Source organism: Cottoperca gobio, chromosome 18 (genome assembly GCF_900634415.1).
Source record: "Cottoperca gobio chromosome 18, fCotGob3.1, whole genome shotgun sequence".
Lineage (NCBI taxonomy): Eukaryota > Metazoa > Chordata > Actinopteri > Perciformes > Bovichtidae > Cottoperca > Cottoperca gobio.
Window position 1 is genome coordinate 12,453,147 of NC_041372.1, and position 17,039 is coordinate 12,470,185.

General features: G+C 43.3%; 1 protein-coding gene across 1 annotated transcript in view; it reads left to right on the plus strand.

Annotated features, from left to right (window-relative positions):
- Window positions 1-16,411, plus strand: part of arhgef40 (Rho guanine nucleotide exchange factor (GEF) 40) — a 35,327-nt gene extending 18,916 nt beyond the window's left edge. Inside the window, exons 15-27 of the mRNA XM_029454506.1 lie at window positions 26-145; window positions 1,153-1,344; window positions 1,458-1,964; window positions 2,064-2,452; window positions 2,883-3,132; window positions 4,277-4,366; window positions 5,648-5,854; window positions 7,680-7,859; window positions 8,166-8,346; window positions 9,431-9,541; window positions 11,634-11,743; window positions 13,577-13,620; window positions 14,113-16,411. Coding sequence (XP_029310366.1) covers window positions 26-145; window positions 1,153-1,344; window positions 1,458-1,964; window positions 2,064-2,452; window positions 2,883-3,132; window positions 4,277-4,366; window positions 5,648-5,854; window positions 7,680-7,859; window positions 8,166-8,346; window positions 9,431-9,541; window positions 11,634-11,743; window positions 13,577-13,603 — 2,364 coding nt within the window. The 3' untranslated portion in view covers window positions 13,604-13,620; window positions 14,113-16,411. The remainder of the gene's footprint in view (window positions 1-25; window positions 146-1,152; window positions 1,345-1,457; window positions 1,965-2,063; window positions 2,453-2,882; window positions 3,133-4,276; window positions 4,367-5,647; window positions 5,855-7,679; window positions 7,860-8,165; window positions 8,347-9,430; window positions 9,542-11,633; window positions 11,744-13,576; window positions 13,621-14,112) is intronic.
- Window positions 16,412-17,039: the final 628 nt, after the last annotated feature.

Here is a 17,039-nt window from a genome sequence, read left to right on the forward strand (position 1 = left end):
TCTCCCTATCTCCCTTATACCCCAGTGTGATAAGGAGATTGAGCAAGTCCAGTCCCAGCTGGAAGACTACAAGGACCCTCCTCTGTCCCTCAGCAGACTCTCCCTCAAACAGCAGAAGTTCAAGACATTCAGAGAAACAGCCAATGTGAGTGTCACTCAGAATTGTGTGTATATGTTTGTTTGTCAAAACAACATATAGCATATATTATAATGTACTATCAAAGCAGGATTTTTCAAATTAAAGCCACCATGTGTATGATTAAAAGATTCCTTACTTTGGCGCCATACAGCATCAAGGATTACACCTAGACTGCACCGATTTTCTTATTTTTCTACAAACAAGAAGTTTTCCCATGAAAATATTTTTTAAGATTATTATGATTCAGAAGCAATACAACACACTGTTGCTGAATCCAATGCTGTTAGGTGTTTTGTTGCTACAGCCTTACTTGGTCTGTTATGAAAAGTAGCTTATGTTGGCTAATGTTAGCTAATATTAGCACATTTATGATAAATATTGTTGTATATACACTACGCTCAACATTTGCTGCTGCTACTCATTTTAGTTTTTACAATTGTCCCATAATTACCACGTGTGGTCAAAGTGGTTAGGAAATATTACATAAACAACAGTATGAGATTATCATCCCTGACATGACAAATGGAGTGAATTGCACTCATACTGATAAGCAAGGTTATGTTCTAGGGCTACATTTGAGCAGTTTGCAATCTTTTAGATGTCTATGTGATTATTAATGTGTTTTTCTCCCTTCTGGAGCAGAACACAGAAGTTTTGGTTTCACATTGTCCTATATTGAGCCGCTCAAATGTCCTCCTCTAAAACAATATGTCATCCTAACCCAAGGATTATGAATGCTGTAAACCCTGCAAGATACACGTTACTCAGAATTACTTACTGAAAGACATGAGGAGTCAATAACTACTAGTTTAAAATGTAAACAGGTGTGCTTTGAGCCCACTTTGTTTTTTTGTGTCACTCTTGTGGATAATGTAAGTTTTGTCAGCATGTTCCCAGCAGAGGCAGTTATTCCATTCATGATTTCCCAAGTGCAACTTGTCAAGCCTCTACAGTAAACACTTCAAGGTTTTTCCAGGCAGAGAGCTCACATTGGATCTCCCTGAATTCTTTAGGACCTGCACAGCGAGACTCTGTCAGTGCTCAGCGATTTGGAGGGCTGGTGCGAGCTGGACTGGGCAGGCCTGAGCAATGTCCAGATCCGACTTCCTCCAGTCAGGGAGAAGCTGAGAGACATGTCCCACTGTCTGTCTGACTGCTGGACCACCCTGGACAACACACAGAGGCTGCTGTCCACACTGACCGAGGTACCGCTGCACAGGAAGCCGTCTGTTACGCACACAGGAAGTTTTGATTAATGGTATTTAAATCTTGTTTAGGGTAAACAAGAGTCATCTTTTCTTTCCCGTCCCCCGTGCAGGCCACCCAGTGGTGTGAGGTGGTCTACTCCACTTCCTCTTCCCCCTCTTCCACCTGCCCTCTCGCCTCCCTCCCTCCGATCCCACCGTCCCGTTTCCAGGACGCTCGTTCCTTAGCCATAGAGCTAGGAGGCGGGGCGCTCCTGGATCTCTGGACCCAGACGGTAGACCGCTACCAGCGGACTGTAGCGCAGGTGAAACCCCGCTTCCTCCAGCCTGACAGGGCCCAAAATCAGGGCCAGGGGAGGTCAAAGACACCGTCCGCCAGCAGCCTGTGGGACCTGATGGGTTCAGAGGGAGAGGGCGACTGGGGATTGGGAGCAGGAGGTGGCGAGGGGGGGCTGCAGTCTTGGGGATCCCTGGCATCGCTTTTCAGACCGCAGACCTGCTCCACACTGAAGATAGGAGAGGAGAAAGGGAACAGGAAAGAGGGAGCAGGGGGAGGAGGAGCAGGCGGAGCTGGAGGAGGGAAGTTCCTGCAGAACCTTCTGAATCCTGCAAAGAAGAGTGTGAGTTTGTGCTTCGTATTGTGCCTGCTCATCCTCTGGTCATATTAAGGACCACATTTACGTCCTTTAAGAAGTATAACCATATCCCTCACCTTTCAGCCTACAGAAACCCCGCTCCCTCCCAAGCCCCCCAGGAAGCGCCACCCAAGCTTTGACCTACAGGCTCTTCTTGCTCCCCGCAGAGGCACAGGCAACCCCAAACCTGAGTCCCCGGTGGGAGGGCCAAGCCGTAACTCCCCCATGTCCTGGCTGGGGAGACGAGCGGTAGCTGACCCAGTGATTACCACTAGCATGGCTGCAGCTATCCCTGGATGGGGCAGTGGAGGTGGAGGAGGAGGAGGAGGAGGAGGAGGAGGGGTGTTAATTCGAGGGGTGGAGGTCAGCAGCAAGGAGGTGGTGGACCACACGGGATCGCCACGACAACACGTGCTGCTCGGGAGGACGGAGAGGGAGACGGGGACAGATAGGGCTGGATCAACTCCACAGAGGTGTGTTTCTGTCTTTTTTTAAATTATTATTATAAAATGTCTTTCTTGTGGGTATTTTTCTGTGTGGGACCTTTTTTGTAACAAAAATCAGCAGGAAAAGGTCTGAGTTGGCTGAGAGCTCCAAAACAAGAGGAACAAGAGAAATAAATTACATTAGGAGGAGGCCAGGCCGAGATGAAAGGGAGAAGTGATTCATCCTTTTTGGGATTAGTTAAGAACAGCTGAAGTCTGTTTCAGAATGATTTTATCAGTCAGCATGCAATCTCAGATAATTTGATCATTACTTATTGTTTGATCTCTGGTCATTGCTTACTGATATCTTCACTCCCTCTTCCTCTTTCTCCCACGTTTGTTTGCTCTTTTGCAAATCTACTCATCCATTTTCTTGCTCTCCTTATCATCTCCTTGTTTCTCCCCGTCCATCCTGTAGTAAGCTGTACCTGCTCTGGTGTAGGATGCTGAGTTCAGAGAGGCAGTATGTCGCCGTCCTGAAGGGGGTAGAAGAGACGTACCTGCCCTTACTGGAGCTCTCAGACACCCCGGCCTCCATCAGGGGGAAGGCAGACACCCTCTTCCCCAACTGGGCCAGCCTCAGCACCTTTCACTCACAGAGCCTACTCCCTGCCATGGAGGGCGCTCTTGTGCAGAGCTTGTTGCAACAGGACTGCTTCAGCAAATATGTAAGTTCAGGAATGTAGGAAATATACATATGTTTTTACAATTGGGTTTATTTATATAGTTTTGGCCAACACGGTTACTCATGCCTATGAGGTACTTTTTCTTATTCCCTATACCATTAAGACTCTTGTGGCCCCTCAGATTTATCCTAAAGGCCCCACTTTGGATACCTCAGTATTGCAGAGCCTTCTTAGTTTTATACTGTACTAATATTTAGAAAGTATTATCAAAACTACAAAAAAAACTGTGCCTTTAAACAAGCCGTCAGGACTTCCATAAGGTTGTAATGTCACAGCTATAGTATATATATAGGCATATATGTAGCGGCACTTTCTACCTACTTATATATACCGCTACAGTGCAGTTATAGTCATTCCCCGGCTGCAATGAGAGAGCTCAGATGCGGAAGAACCGGAGACACTGATCAATCAGAGCAGACTGGGCTTTTTCGGGAAGGAGTCTTAAAGAGACAGGCGCTAAAACGGAGCGTTTCAGAGATAGGGTGAATACAGGTATATTCAGACAGACTGTATGAGAAAAATAATGTGTTTTTTGAAAATAAAAGCACGTGAACATGTTTTAATAGACATCCAAAATACAATTATGAACCTGAAAAACAGCATGAGATGTCACCTTTAAACGACTGATTTGTAGTTTTATAGTAAATATCCTTCTGAAACAGTTAACTTTGTTAAGGAGCTCTGTACTCACTGTACTTTAAAGACATCTTTGATGCAGAAATCTAATTGTCTGACATTTTGAAGCAAGTAATGAAAGCTTTCATTTTCCATCTGCTACTTGGCAGGAAAAGGTTTGTTCACATTTGTTTGGAAGCACTAAGATAAAGTAAAACCTATTAACGTGGCAGTCTATGTTTTGTTGCATCACTTCTTGTTCCTCAGAGGATTTTGTCACAGGAGTCACTGTTGTATAAATCCGGTAGTAATAAAGGTAGTATCAGACACTTTTAATCTAAGAATGTCCCAGATTTTAACTTTAAATTGACCAGAAATTGCTTTTATTGACCCTTTGTTTCTTTTACTCATTTATTGTGTGTGATTGATCAGATTAAAGGCAGTTAAAAAAACTGTCCCTCTCATTTATATTTCTTTTGTCCGCATCTCTTTCTCACACACTGATACGCAGCGGGAGCAGTTTCTGCAGTACTCGCACTACTTCAGGACTAAACCAGAACTGGACTCTCCGCTGGTCACACAGGCTGCAGACTTCTTTAAGGTGAGATTTATCATTGAATTAAATCCTGGAATCTCTAAAACATCAACTTGTTGAGCCCTGAGAGAGTTTAGCTGGAGTTTCCCCTCCCTGCTTTTCTGTCAACTCAAAGTGCTATGTTTCCAAAGTGATGATAACACAGTCCTGAAACTACACACGTAATAAGAGTGTCGGATCATAGGATATGTATTTAGTTATTTTCTAATGTGAGAACATCATTATGAGTCATTTTCGCCGCACATCACAAGCAGAAAGCAATTAAAGTTGCTTTATTCAACGGTTGCTGCGATTAAAAACGAGCTGTATACAGTAAAGCTAATTACATGTTTAATGTACACTAGAAAAGCCAATTAAAGGCGGATTATCGGGAAAGTAATTTAAGCTTGCGAGCTACAATTAACTAAAACTAAGACATCGACGGCATCGTGCGATCACTAAGAGGACTTTACAAGGAGAGATCACAGTGCTTAAGATCTCATTCAAGTTGTCAAGTGCTTCATAAAAGGAGCATTTCTAAGAATCCGCCACCAGGAGGCGGTGCGAGTTCATGTCACACCCCGAAGCAGCTTCAAAGCAGCTTGAACACATTGTGGATTATGGTCGCAGGAGGGTTTATGGTTATCGTGATGAGCGTGATGATGGCGATCATTTCGGGGATGGAAGTGATGATTGTTGAGGATGAAGAGAGGAACAGCACATGTGGCTACTTTGACATGGTTTCTGTCATCAGTGGAAACCCAGAAGGGGATTTCACCAATAAAGAAACACATGTGACCAAATAATGAGCAAAACAATAGTTAGACGGTTTTTGGTTTGTATATAACGCAATCTTTTTTATTATTTATGCCCTGAAACAAAAAGCTGTACGTTCATAACTAGCGTTATTTTGTAAATAGCGTCGTTTCAGACAAAAAAGCCCAAAGCCAAACTTTGTTGTTTTTACACGTTTCAGAGAGAAAACATACTGTCACATAAAAAGATGCATTTTCTTTCTTTCAGGATATTGTTCAATAATTAAAACAGACACAGAAAAGATGTGTTTTAGATAAAAAGCCGGACATAATTCACTCATTTATTATTCACTATGTCGAGCCGTATACAGTGTGTCAGATGGAAACACATTGTTTTCTGTCTGTGCAATGCATTATGGAACATGCATCTTGTTAAGTGACCGTATATTGAACACTACTTTTTAAGGTTGCACTTTGGCTACATCATAAGAGAGAACTAAGTCTAACTTTTCCTTTTCCTGCACCTCCCCTCTTCTCTCCCCCCCCCCTGCAGTCCAAACTCCCCCCGGCCTCCCCCCTCTCCCCCCTGTCCTTCCCTCACTGTATTCAGGCTCCCACTCAGAGACTGGAGCAGTACTGCGAGGCCTTAGAGGAGCTGGGAGGGATAAACCCCGCCTCCGACTCCGCCCTCTCCATCCTGAGACACGCCCAGCGGCACGGCGAGGACCTCAGGGCCAACGACCTCATCGTCGGATGTCCGGTGAGAACGCCTGTCCCAGTTTATGACTGTGCAACTGTGAATCAAGTCCCACTTTCCTTTCTTAGAGGGAAAGGAACTAATTCAGGAGGTCAGGCAGTTGGAAGAGATGATCACTTTTGCATATGTTATCCAGCCTTCATTATTTACAGATTTGTGTTGATTAAAAAGAGGAATTTCTTACTATTTACTTGAAATTTTAAAAAGTACAAATACTCTTAACCATGTTTAAAATGTACTTCAAAGGAATCTTTTGGACTCCAAGTGCATAACCCGAAGCTCATTTGGATTTTCTCCAAAAAATGTTGCTGGTGCCGGAAGTTCTGTTGTGAAGTTTGCTCATTGTGAAGACCGAGTTTATAGTATAAGAAAAAACTATAACTTTTAAAGTGCGGACGTAAGATCCAGGTGAAAACCATTCCTCCTATTGTTTTCAATGGAAACTGTCTTTAAACCTGCTCTGAACAAAAATAGAGAAGATGAAAAAGAAAGGAAAGTGGAAGAAGAGACGATCACTAAGGAAACACTTTTGTACCACCGCTGCAGTAATTATGGATTTAAAAATAAACAAACAAACAGCTTTAACCTTTATCAAAAAAAAAGTCAAGAAACGTCACATCCACCTGCCCCATATTGTGCTGATCTGACACAGCACTATCATTCAGAGTTAGTCGTGACAAACGTTTGACTCCCACACACACACACACACACACTATTCTCTCCTCCCACTTTCGAGCAGGGGGGGAGATTACGGCAGCACAAACGCTCCCGTTGAGCTACTTCAAAATCGTGCCGCAAAAGCTCTCCAAGTGAAAAGAACATAAGTGCAGGTGTGTGTGTGTGTGTGTATGTGGGTGTTCATAATGTGTGTGAAGCCTCACTTATATTATAACGCGCACATCTCTAGAGGTTTAAAAATAAAGGTTGTGTGTGACCGCTTGCTGCTCAATCATCCTGTCCTTTTCATTGTAGCGGTTACAGTTGAGAAAATGTTTGTGTCGCTTCTGTTCTGCGCCCCCGTTTGTTTGTGTCCTTGCTCGTGTAGTAGCGAGTCCTCGATGAGCGATACATAAGATGCAACTTTTATCAGCCTCAGACTGCCTCTGCTAGGAGCTGCAACACCACACGGTCCTTTAAACCTGTTACTGACTTGAACAATAAAGTCACATTTCCACAAAAGACGTGAGTCAGTCGGCCAATTACAGCCAAGATTCAACCGACAGAAGCATCCTTGTTGAAAGAGAAATTTAGCATGTCACCATGCAAGGCACTGTAATTATAATAATGCTTTGTCCTTTTCTTTATTGACTCGAGAATAAGGCTTTTCAGTCTTTGTAGCAACTCCAAATCGAAACATTTGGAAGAGAGACTTTGCTCGGAAACACACAACAGGCCGGAAAGTGAGTGTTTAAATCCCAAAATGAGCTTCTGTCAGGTAATAAAAGGTGTCAATCACCTTATGAAGGCTTTCAGATGCAACACAGTTATTCATGTTTGTGCTACGGAGCAACAGCGCTTGTACGAACTGGCTCTTTAATGTTCCAAAGAGTTTGAGATTATTCACAAGCCATAATTCATAATCTGACCCTTTTTTCAATGTTATTTCTTGTTTCAAGATAATTAAATACAACGGAACAGGGATAAAGCGAAACATTTCAACCCACTGGCAAAAAAAGAAACATGATTTAAAACTCAATTCAAGGCTAAATGGCCTCTTAAGATATAAATTAAGATGGTATCTTTTGCAGATTAAAGCCTTGGGCCCGGGCCTCAGGCCAAGATAAATGCATCAATGTGTGTGTGCGTGTGTGTGTGTGTGTGATTTCAGATCCCGGTGGCGGAGCGCGGCGAGCTGGTGCGACAGGGCGAGCTGACAGTGTGTGGGGGGGCTCGGAGGAAGCGGGTGGGCGTGAGGAACGTTTTCCTCTACCAGCACGTCGTCATCTTCACTAAACAGAAGAGTCCCGGCCCGGGACGCACCGCCTACAGCTTCAAACACAGCATCAAGGTACACACCTCTCACACACACACACACACACACACACACACACACACACACACACACACACACACACACACCTCACAAACTATTGCTTGCTTTTTCTCTCCTCTCTCTGTAATTCACACACATATAATCGTTTCCTTTCATTGGATTTGAGCGTTAGTTTGTGGACAATCCACTTTCTGTATAGATTAAATTGAACTTTTCACTTTAGTTTTCTTTAAATTTGACTTCTTCAGTCCATGTTCTCTAGTTCATTCTATTTTTTCTCAGTCCTCTTGACTTCACATGTTTATCGTCTTCTCCCTGCAGACCGGTGAGATGGGTCTGACTCAGAGCGTGGGTGGGGAGGGGGTGAAGTTCGAGGTTTGGGTCCGACAGGCTCCTCGAACGAAAGACTGCATCACGCTGCAAGCGAAGGACAGGGAAGGCAAGGTGGCCTGGACTCATGACATCGCCCATCTGCTGTGGACACACGCCATCAACAACACAGGTACAGTGTGACCTTTGACCCCACAGGACCTAAACTTTAGACTATTTAGAAAACCTTCATCGCCCTAAAATCGACACAGAAGAGTTTCAGATGAGCCTGATAATCTGTGCGAGGCTACATTAGCCGCTGCTAGCATAACACACCTGAATCTCCGGCTGAACTGTTGGCATTCGAGTGGCATTATGGGTAGTGTAGGCGCAGGTTTTTATACCGTCACATTCTCGTGAACGCGATATCTCAGGAACGCCTGGAGGAAATCGTTTTAGATTTGTCCCAAACGTCCACTTGGAATCAAGGACAAAGTGACAGAAGATTTGGTGCACAGAGGTCACCGTGACCTCACATCTGTCCCATTCTCGTTAATGCAATATCTGAGGAACGCCTGGAGGGAATTTAATTACGTTTGGCACAAACATCCACTCAGACTCACGGATGAACTGATTAGAATTTGGAGGTTAAAGGTCAAGGTCACTGTGACCTCACAAACATGTTTATAGCTGTAACTCAATAATTCACATGCTAATTATGACAATTTCACACACGTGTCTGACGGATGTGAACGGTAACTTGACTGATTGGTGGAGGCGGAAATTCTCCTTTTTATTCATAATGAATCAGAACATTGTTATGTGGACAAGACATTGTGCAGGAGGTTATTTTAGTCAAACTGCTGGCCTAAAGACAGATCTGATTCCTCTCAGTGTAACTTTATCTGGATTCTGTACTTTGAGAGCAGATACAAACTCAAGTAAAAATCAGCAGCAGTGCAGTCTGCGGTTTGATTGTTGTTCATGCTCAGCTTTCCATCACATGTCATATCCACCTCCTCGTATCCTTAAAGCCTTGTGTCTAAGGATCGCTTCCTGCACTTGGTTCAGATTACAGTATCACACTGGATAAGATGCACAGCAGCTGGCATAAAGAAGAGGGCCCACACATTTTAGGCACTTGGAATGTATTTCTTGTAACTGTTCATCGTATTCCCTCAAAGAGTTTGTTGCTTTGCATCTCGCAAAAGCGGTCGAGTCCATTATATGATTTGTGTATAAAAACGTGTTTGTTTTTCTATGATTTCTTCTCCCAGAGTTGTGTCTGAAGGAGTCACTTTGCATGGGGATTTCCAGTAAGCTGCTGCTGGACGCGACAGGAACTCCAGGCTCCGAGCTGGACTCCATCTACAGTCTCAATGACAGAGGTAGGCTCCGCAGGGAAGACGTCTGTAACACTCGTACAGTACGTGTGGGATGCTGCAGGTGCGAGGAGCACCGAGCTCTTATAGGGAGTTGCACAGATCTGAAATGGTAATGCTAAGGAAAACTCTCTGACCTGAAACTGAACTGATATCTACAGGTAGATCATATTTGGAGGAAAGGTGGGTAATAACAGTTGAGTGTAGAGTCTTCATTTCAAACCCTGCATTTCCTCTTCTCACCTTACAAATACAGGAAGTCAGTTCAAACTGTGGCTTCAGGAAGTCGTGTTATGTGACCAGATGGGATAACGGTTTTGCTTCTGTACAAATTTGCTTTCTAAACTGAAAGTGATTACAGACAGGAAACAAAACGGTCCTGGGAGTTTCTCCCCTTGTGACAAAGTAATAACTTGGTACATGGCTTTTTTTCTTTATCTGCTGCCCCCAGGCTATTCTATGAATTTTTGATATTTGGATCGCACTGACACGTTGAGAAGAGCTCTGAAGTGCCTGCAGAGAATATGCAGCTCAGTCAGAATCACCTTTTTGCTGGTGATGCAGGCTTCAGTCCTGCGTCCCCTTTCCTACAGACGAAGCTTCTGTAGAAGTATTGAGATCCGTTTCTTAAGTTAACAAAGAATCAAAAAATACTGACATGTAAAAATCATTTTTTTGATTAATCGATTGTTTGGTCTATAAAATGTCAGAAAATAGTGAAAAATGTCTTTAAATGTTTTTTTTGTGTCAGTTTATATAAAGATATTTACGTTAATATGAGACATGCAGAGAAAAGCATATTCAAAAGGCTGAAACAGCATTTTATGCATGAAAAATTGCTTAAACAGTTAATTAATTATCAAAATATTTGCCGATTCTTTTGTTAATGTTAATCGTTGCAGCTCCATAAAGTATCATACAATTTAAAATATTCAAATTAAGTAAAATGCTTCAGAATGTACATTAAATCCATTGTTCATATAAAGAAACGGTGCTACTTTAATATTATTGTATGGATGGACATCCCTATTCCTGTACATATATAGGTATATATATATATATATATATATATATATATATATATATATATATATATATATATATATATATATATATATAGAGAGAGAGATATTTTAGTAGCTACAATGCAGTGTGCTCACAGAATTCCTTTCACTAATCTAAAACTTCAAAGTTATTACATCTATAATGTTCAGGCAGCGATATGAGTGAAGAAAAATCTGCCAAGAAAAAACAACCAAAAAAGGATCAAAAGACACTAAAAATGAACATTCTTGCTCCGACTATTACACTTAAAGCTATCAGCTACATTACCACACTCCCCACCTACACATATAATCTCCAACATTCACTACAGTTCCCCGCTGAATACACAGAGTACAGTCGAAACTCTAACTGGTCGAGCCACGAGGGGCGGGTGGAAGAGAACAGCTCCTGGAACGCACATCACATACTGACGCTATACAATCAGAACACGACTCCAACCGAAGAGCTCCGTCCGCCGGCTTCAAATGGAAACAAAAACACGCAAACGGAAATATAATTCCTCAGATTCCAGACCCACCTTTCAGAAAGGCCGCTGTAGCCCTAGAGCCAAAGTGATTTCCCATTCATAGCCGAGTGTAATGCACACACAGCTCACCAGGTGTCTCATTGAGTGCAGCAGCTCACCATTTCAATGCATGAATTGTCCTCTGGGACAGAACGCAGTGTTAGAAATTCATTGAACAGGATGAGGAAAAATGCCTTCTCTCTCTCTGACTCCTCTCTCTTTGTCTCTCCCACACCCTGTGTATACCCCCTTTATCATTTCAACAAAACACTATGATGCAGTCATTCTCTCTTTTTAACATTATAAAAGTGCATACCCACAATGCTGTTGTATATGGTGAAGAATCTGTGCATGTAAATCATGAGTGAACGCAGGGTGGTGTCATTATTTGGCATTTGATGAAGCAAGAAGAGAGCAAAATACATATTTTAAGTGTCTAACACCTGCTATATATACATATATATGTGTATATATACACACTATTGTGCTCTCTGTTAACCTATAACCACCTCTCTCACACTCTGTCAGTCCACAGTAGCTGCTCAGACTCCTCCTCTGTCGGCAGTCAGAAGGAGGGGGGGTCCCCGGCGTCTGGGAGGGACCCCAGGAGAAGCTCCGGATCAACAAGTTACTCCCAGGTGGGGTCACAGTGTCACACAATCCACTCATTCTAAAGTGGATGCAAATTTATATCTGCAGAAATGACTCAACAACCCCCCCCCCCCCACACACACACTCAGAGTTAAATATAGATGTGAAATGTTAGGAATGTAAAGTGGAACCACACACACAAATATCAGGTTTTCCAGGAAACTTTTGTTTTTGTTTGAAGGACCCTGCAGGAAACTCCCTGATAAGACTTTCTGAAGGCCTGGGAACCATCTTGCTGTAGTTTGCGATGCTGAACATAGTCAAAGACGAGCCCTGAGAATGCTAATGAGCACGGCATTCTTTCAAAGCATGCACTGGTTGTCACTAGTATCAGTTCAGTCAGCCAAGCTCACATAGAACGGATTATTACCAGCGTAGAATATGAGAAGGATCGGCGTCAAGATTTTGATGCGTCTAACTTCCCTGGTTGGTAGATTCAGAGCCTGCAGGTGGAGGCTGGGGCGCAGCGGTAAATGACAGCAAGCTCGATTAGAAAGCATGCGCTGGTAGGACGGGGAGCAAGCGAGAGGAAGACAAGTTAAAAGTTGAAAGTGAAAGTTGTTCATAATCTCAATCATGTATCAGCAGCCTGTGAAGGGAAACTTGAACAAGGGATTATTTGAGCACTATTACAGCGTCACAAGAGGTTACAAGTTACATCTCGCCACGCTCCACTGCTGACCATGTCCCAGCATGACACACTGTACAACAAGCTTTATGTGACACAGTCAGATACTTGTGTACGAGTTCACAGCACCTTCACAGCTCACCTTTTGCCGCATTACGGTACCATCACCTGTTTTAAATATTGACACAAATGGCAAACTGAAACAGGGGGGTCCCTGTGGGTTAAGGGTTAAAAACACCGTCCATGAACCACAACATTCCTGGCTCAAATCCCTCCGTCCTCAGTCTCTCTCTCTCTCTCTCCATTTATTATTGCCTTTCAACTCCCAGTACTGCAGTCCAGTGAAGCTATGAACATGGAAAAGCACCTAACAGAATACTTGCAGATGTGGACTTTCTCCTAAAAATGTTTGGCTCCTGCTGATAGCGGACAGCACAGAGGAACAGGAAAGGTATGAGGGGAGAGAACGTTTCCCTGCTGGACTCAAACTGTAGACGTTGCAATCAGAAATCATTGAAATGTGTCATATTCTAATCAGTAATTTGCCTGATCTTGCCTGAGTGCATTCAAAAGCCCATCTGGGTTTCACTTTTTCTTCCCACCACGATCACATTTTGTATTATATATTATACAAAAGAAAAGATTGTGCAGACTAGAAAAAACCTAAATGTTCCTCAGCAGCTGTGGAAATGCAGCCATTTGAATGTAACCTATGTCTGAGATCAGTGAGAGTCGTGCTCCTGCTACACTTTCAGTCGTGTGATCTTTACAAAGAGTTGTCCTTCAAACAGCAAAAGCATTTCTATATGCAAGTAAGGTGAAGACAGTGAGTGGGCATCATCTTCACTGTAAGGAAACAGCAATACCTGCCTGCCATCTCCATGGTAGAGTTTAAATGAATTTGCTCCGTGCAAACACACACAAACACACACACACACACACACATTCTCTCAATCTCCTTATCTAGCAAACAGAATATGACAGATTGGCAAACAGACTGCGCTGGGAACAGATTGACAGACAGACGGACACACGCAGCCCAAACAGATAGGGCAAACACACAGACAGCGATACGCACATATTCAACAACAGAGGGAGGATTGCCGCTTGCGCCCACGTACGCGCACGCTTTGGCACCTTAGCGCAGAATACAAAAATGTGACTGTTTCTGTTTCTCTATATTCCTCCTCAGAGTCAGTCTCCCTCCACAGCTGTGTAACTGTCGTCTCAATAAGAGTAAGTTACTCTTTTTATTACGCCTTTCAAACTTCTCTGTTGTTGCTCTCTTTATGTTGCTGCTCATGTTACAGCATGCCTGCACTGCTCACTTATCATTCTACACCTTTTACTGATTCTTCTTCTACTGAGACAAATCAGAAATATATCTTGAAGAGTGCTTAAAAAGGGACAGGTCAGGTTGTTTTGGTTGTATCAGCGGCAGAGATGTCTTCTCTCAAATATAATGGAACGAGATGGCACTCGGCTTGTGGTGCTCAAATCGGCAAAACAATTCATTTGAAAAACACGAACTACACCTGCCAACCGTATCGCAGGTGTAGTTCGGCGACTCACACCAAAACGTTCTAGATTGATAAAAAGCACTAAAAAAGGTACAAATACACATTTCTGATTTGGGATGAACTGTCCCTTTAAGATTCATGCCAAAAAAATATATTTAAACAATTAAAATGTTTCTTTTTGTCTCTTCCTGTAACTTTCTACAACCAGAAACTGGACCCTGGACTTTTGAAGATTTAAATCATCTCTATTCCACCTCTGGGAAAGACAAACTGGATTTCGAGGAGCTAGAAGACAAAAGAGAGACCCTCAGACTCTATTGAACTTCTCCCACATGCTCCCCCCCGCCCCCCTTTGCCCCCTTCACCTCCCTAAAACAAACAAAATGCCAGCAGATTAGCTGGAGCAGCGGCGCACTGCTTTCCCCCCACATTCTCTGATATGAACCCCCCAAGGAAAAGCTGCCTCCAAAAAAAGGATCAAAACTGCCCCGTTTAAACCACAACAAGCACCAGCAGGGCTCTCTGCGCTCCGCCATTTTGGATCTGCCAGTCTCAGTTGCTGGCAGAGTCATTGACACCAAAGGCACTTCAGCCACACAGTGCGGCCATTGTCTGCCCCGCGGCTCCCCACTAGGCCAAACCACTTGGTCTGAACCACTGACTGCCTGGCTGGCTCACTGTACGCATCACATGCTCCAGCATCTGATAATAAACAGGAAGTAATATGCAGGGCGTAAATCCACCATAGGATTGCAGATTTAGAATGTATTATGTACTCTGTCATTTTCATAACGCTGAATGGAGCACTGTAGGCTTTGTTTTCTTCCTCCTGCCTGTGTAGAAATGTGTGGCATAGGCTAGGTGTGATTGCATCTATGTAAATGAGGCAGGGGTGGCGTGAGCACACATACACACACAGTGTCCCTCAACACATGCAGTCAACTCTTATTGTTGGAAGACAGTGGGGCTCTATTCACATTCACATGCTCACACACACACTCACTGTGGCCGCTGTAGAGCCTGGTACAGTGGCTACAATCAACATCAGGCAAGGTTACATCTGATCACACACACAGGAAGCACCGCCTTGTTAATCTACGGGAGCGTTTGTCTAAGCTAATGATGTATTAACCGTGGCAAGGGCTGGTATTTAATCTTCTTTAAAAGTATAACTTATGTCAGCAACTTGAGCTTCTTGGTGCCTTATAAGTGTGTTGATAATGAATTATATACCTTATGATATAAGTTTCATATTCTATGTGCCAAAGGTATAAAATGGGTTTTTGTGCAATGTTGATTTGTGTACAAAGAGGTATTGTTGTTACATTTAGTTTGCTTCTTCAGGATCTCCATAAGATGGTGGATCTGTGGAATGTGCTGTGTTCAAGTTCTGCGGCTCGACAATATGAACTACATCTGCTTCACTCAAATCTGAAGGAATCATAGAAAGAAAGGCTTCCTACAGTACATGGACAAAAATGTTTACTTTTCAGCTTCTGGTTGGGAAATTTTGAATTTGAATCACAGTTTGAAAAAGTCTCAGTGTCGTCTTCAATTCCCAGCTCCACTGTGACGTCAGGGGATGGCTTTCTTACACTTTAAAAGGAATAGTTTGACATTTTGGGAAAATGTGTATTTTCGCTGTCCTGCCAGGAGTTAGATGAGCAGATAGATACCTCACTTCAATGTCTCAATGTTATATGTGAAGCCTTATGCTAAGCTAAGCTAACTGGCGGTAGCTTCATATAGCCTGTAGACATGAGAATGTTTCACGTTCCCAAAACGTTGAACTTTTACTTTAAGATATCATCTCCTAAAACTAATGAAACACACATTACTTCCACTCGCAGAAGAGACGCACAACTACAGTACATTAGTTCTTAACATGACGCTCAACATATCTGGAACTTATCATTTAATGTTATGAGGCAGACGAGACAAAAAGGCATCAATATTTCATCTGAGGATGTAGTTCATATTGTATGACAGCAAGCATTCAGTCAGTAAAACCAATCATCATCCACTCCCCAGTTTGATTTGATCACTATCAAACAATATCACGCTTAAGGTACGATATGAAACCATCAGGTAGCGAGAGCCAGCGGCAGCAGCAGCGGGAGGTCAAGCTCGCGTCTGCAGACAGCAGCAGTTATCAGATTCAGCACGTTTCATATCTGCATTCAAATTCAAGAAATTGCAAATGGCTATTGAGCCGTTTCTGAATCAATATGTAATTTGTTGGCTAGGAGAAGGCCCGTACACTTCATAGCCTTTAGCTGTTTGGTACATTGCATTATATTGGAAGCGATGTAATGAACACCATCTTTCATTCTTACTGCAGTATAGATTGTCATATGCAGAAGCCTTTACTTTTGTATGCAGTATTAATGTATAGAAACTTTTTGTCTCTTGCTCTTTTTCTACGACACACTCTGCCTGATGTTTACATTTTTTGGAAAGGAATGTGGAATGTTGGACATGCATGTTATGCTTACTTGATAATTGTACTGTGTTTTTTTTTTTTTACTTTTCTGTGTTGAATTAAAACTAGATGCAAGTTCCAAATGTCTCCGAGGGGATTTAAGAGGAGGGGGGGAGGGTTAGAGGCTGTGCGTGAAGCTTGTAGCAGGTCTAACCTCAAAATGAGGCCGGTAACCTCCATAACCTTAAACTGGCTGTAATGCGTGGGGTCTCCTCTGTGAGAGACAGCTGTGCTGCTGCTTCCACCAGGCCTCACAAAAAGCAAAATGATTAGATAACTACAGTGCAGCGCCATATCAAATAGTTCCAGGGATCAAATTCTCTAAAGGAGGGAGGGCAGTTTGAGAGTGTGTGTGTCCATCTGTGCATGTGAGGGACGTAGAGAGAGGAATGAGAGATAAAGGGTGGGTAAAGAGGAAGGGGGGGGGGGGGGGGGGGACAGGAAGGGGCAGAACTGAGGGAGAGAGAAAGGGAGCGACAGAGGAGAAGGACAGGAGACAGTAGGTGGGAATGATGGGAAATGAGCGAGGGCGAAGGGGCAGACAGACAGAGAGGCACAGTCAAGGGGAGAGCAGGAGCACGAGGGGGAGAGGAGGCAGGGGGAAAAAAGAGAGGAAGAATAGAGAGGGGGCTTATAGAAAGAGGGAGACACAA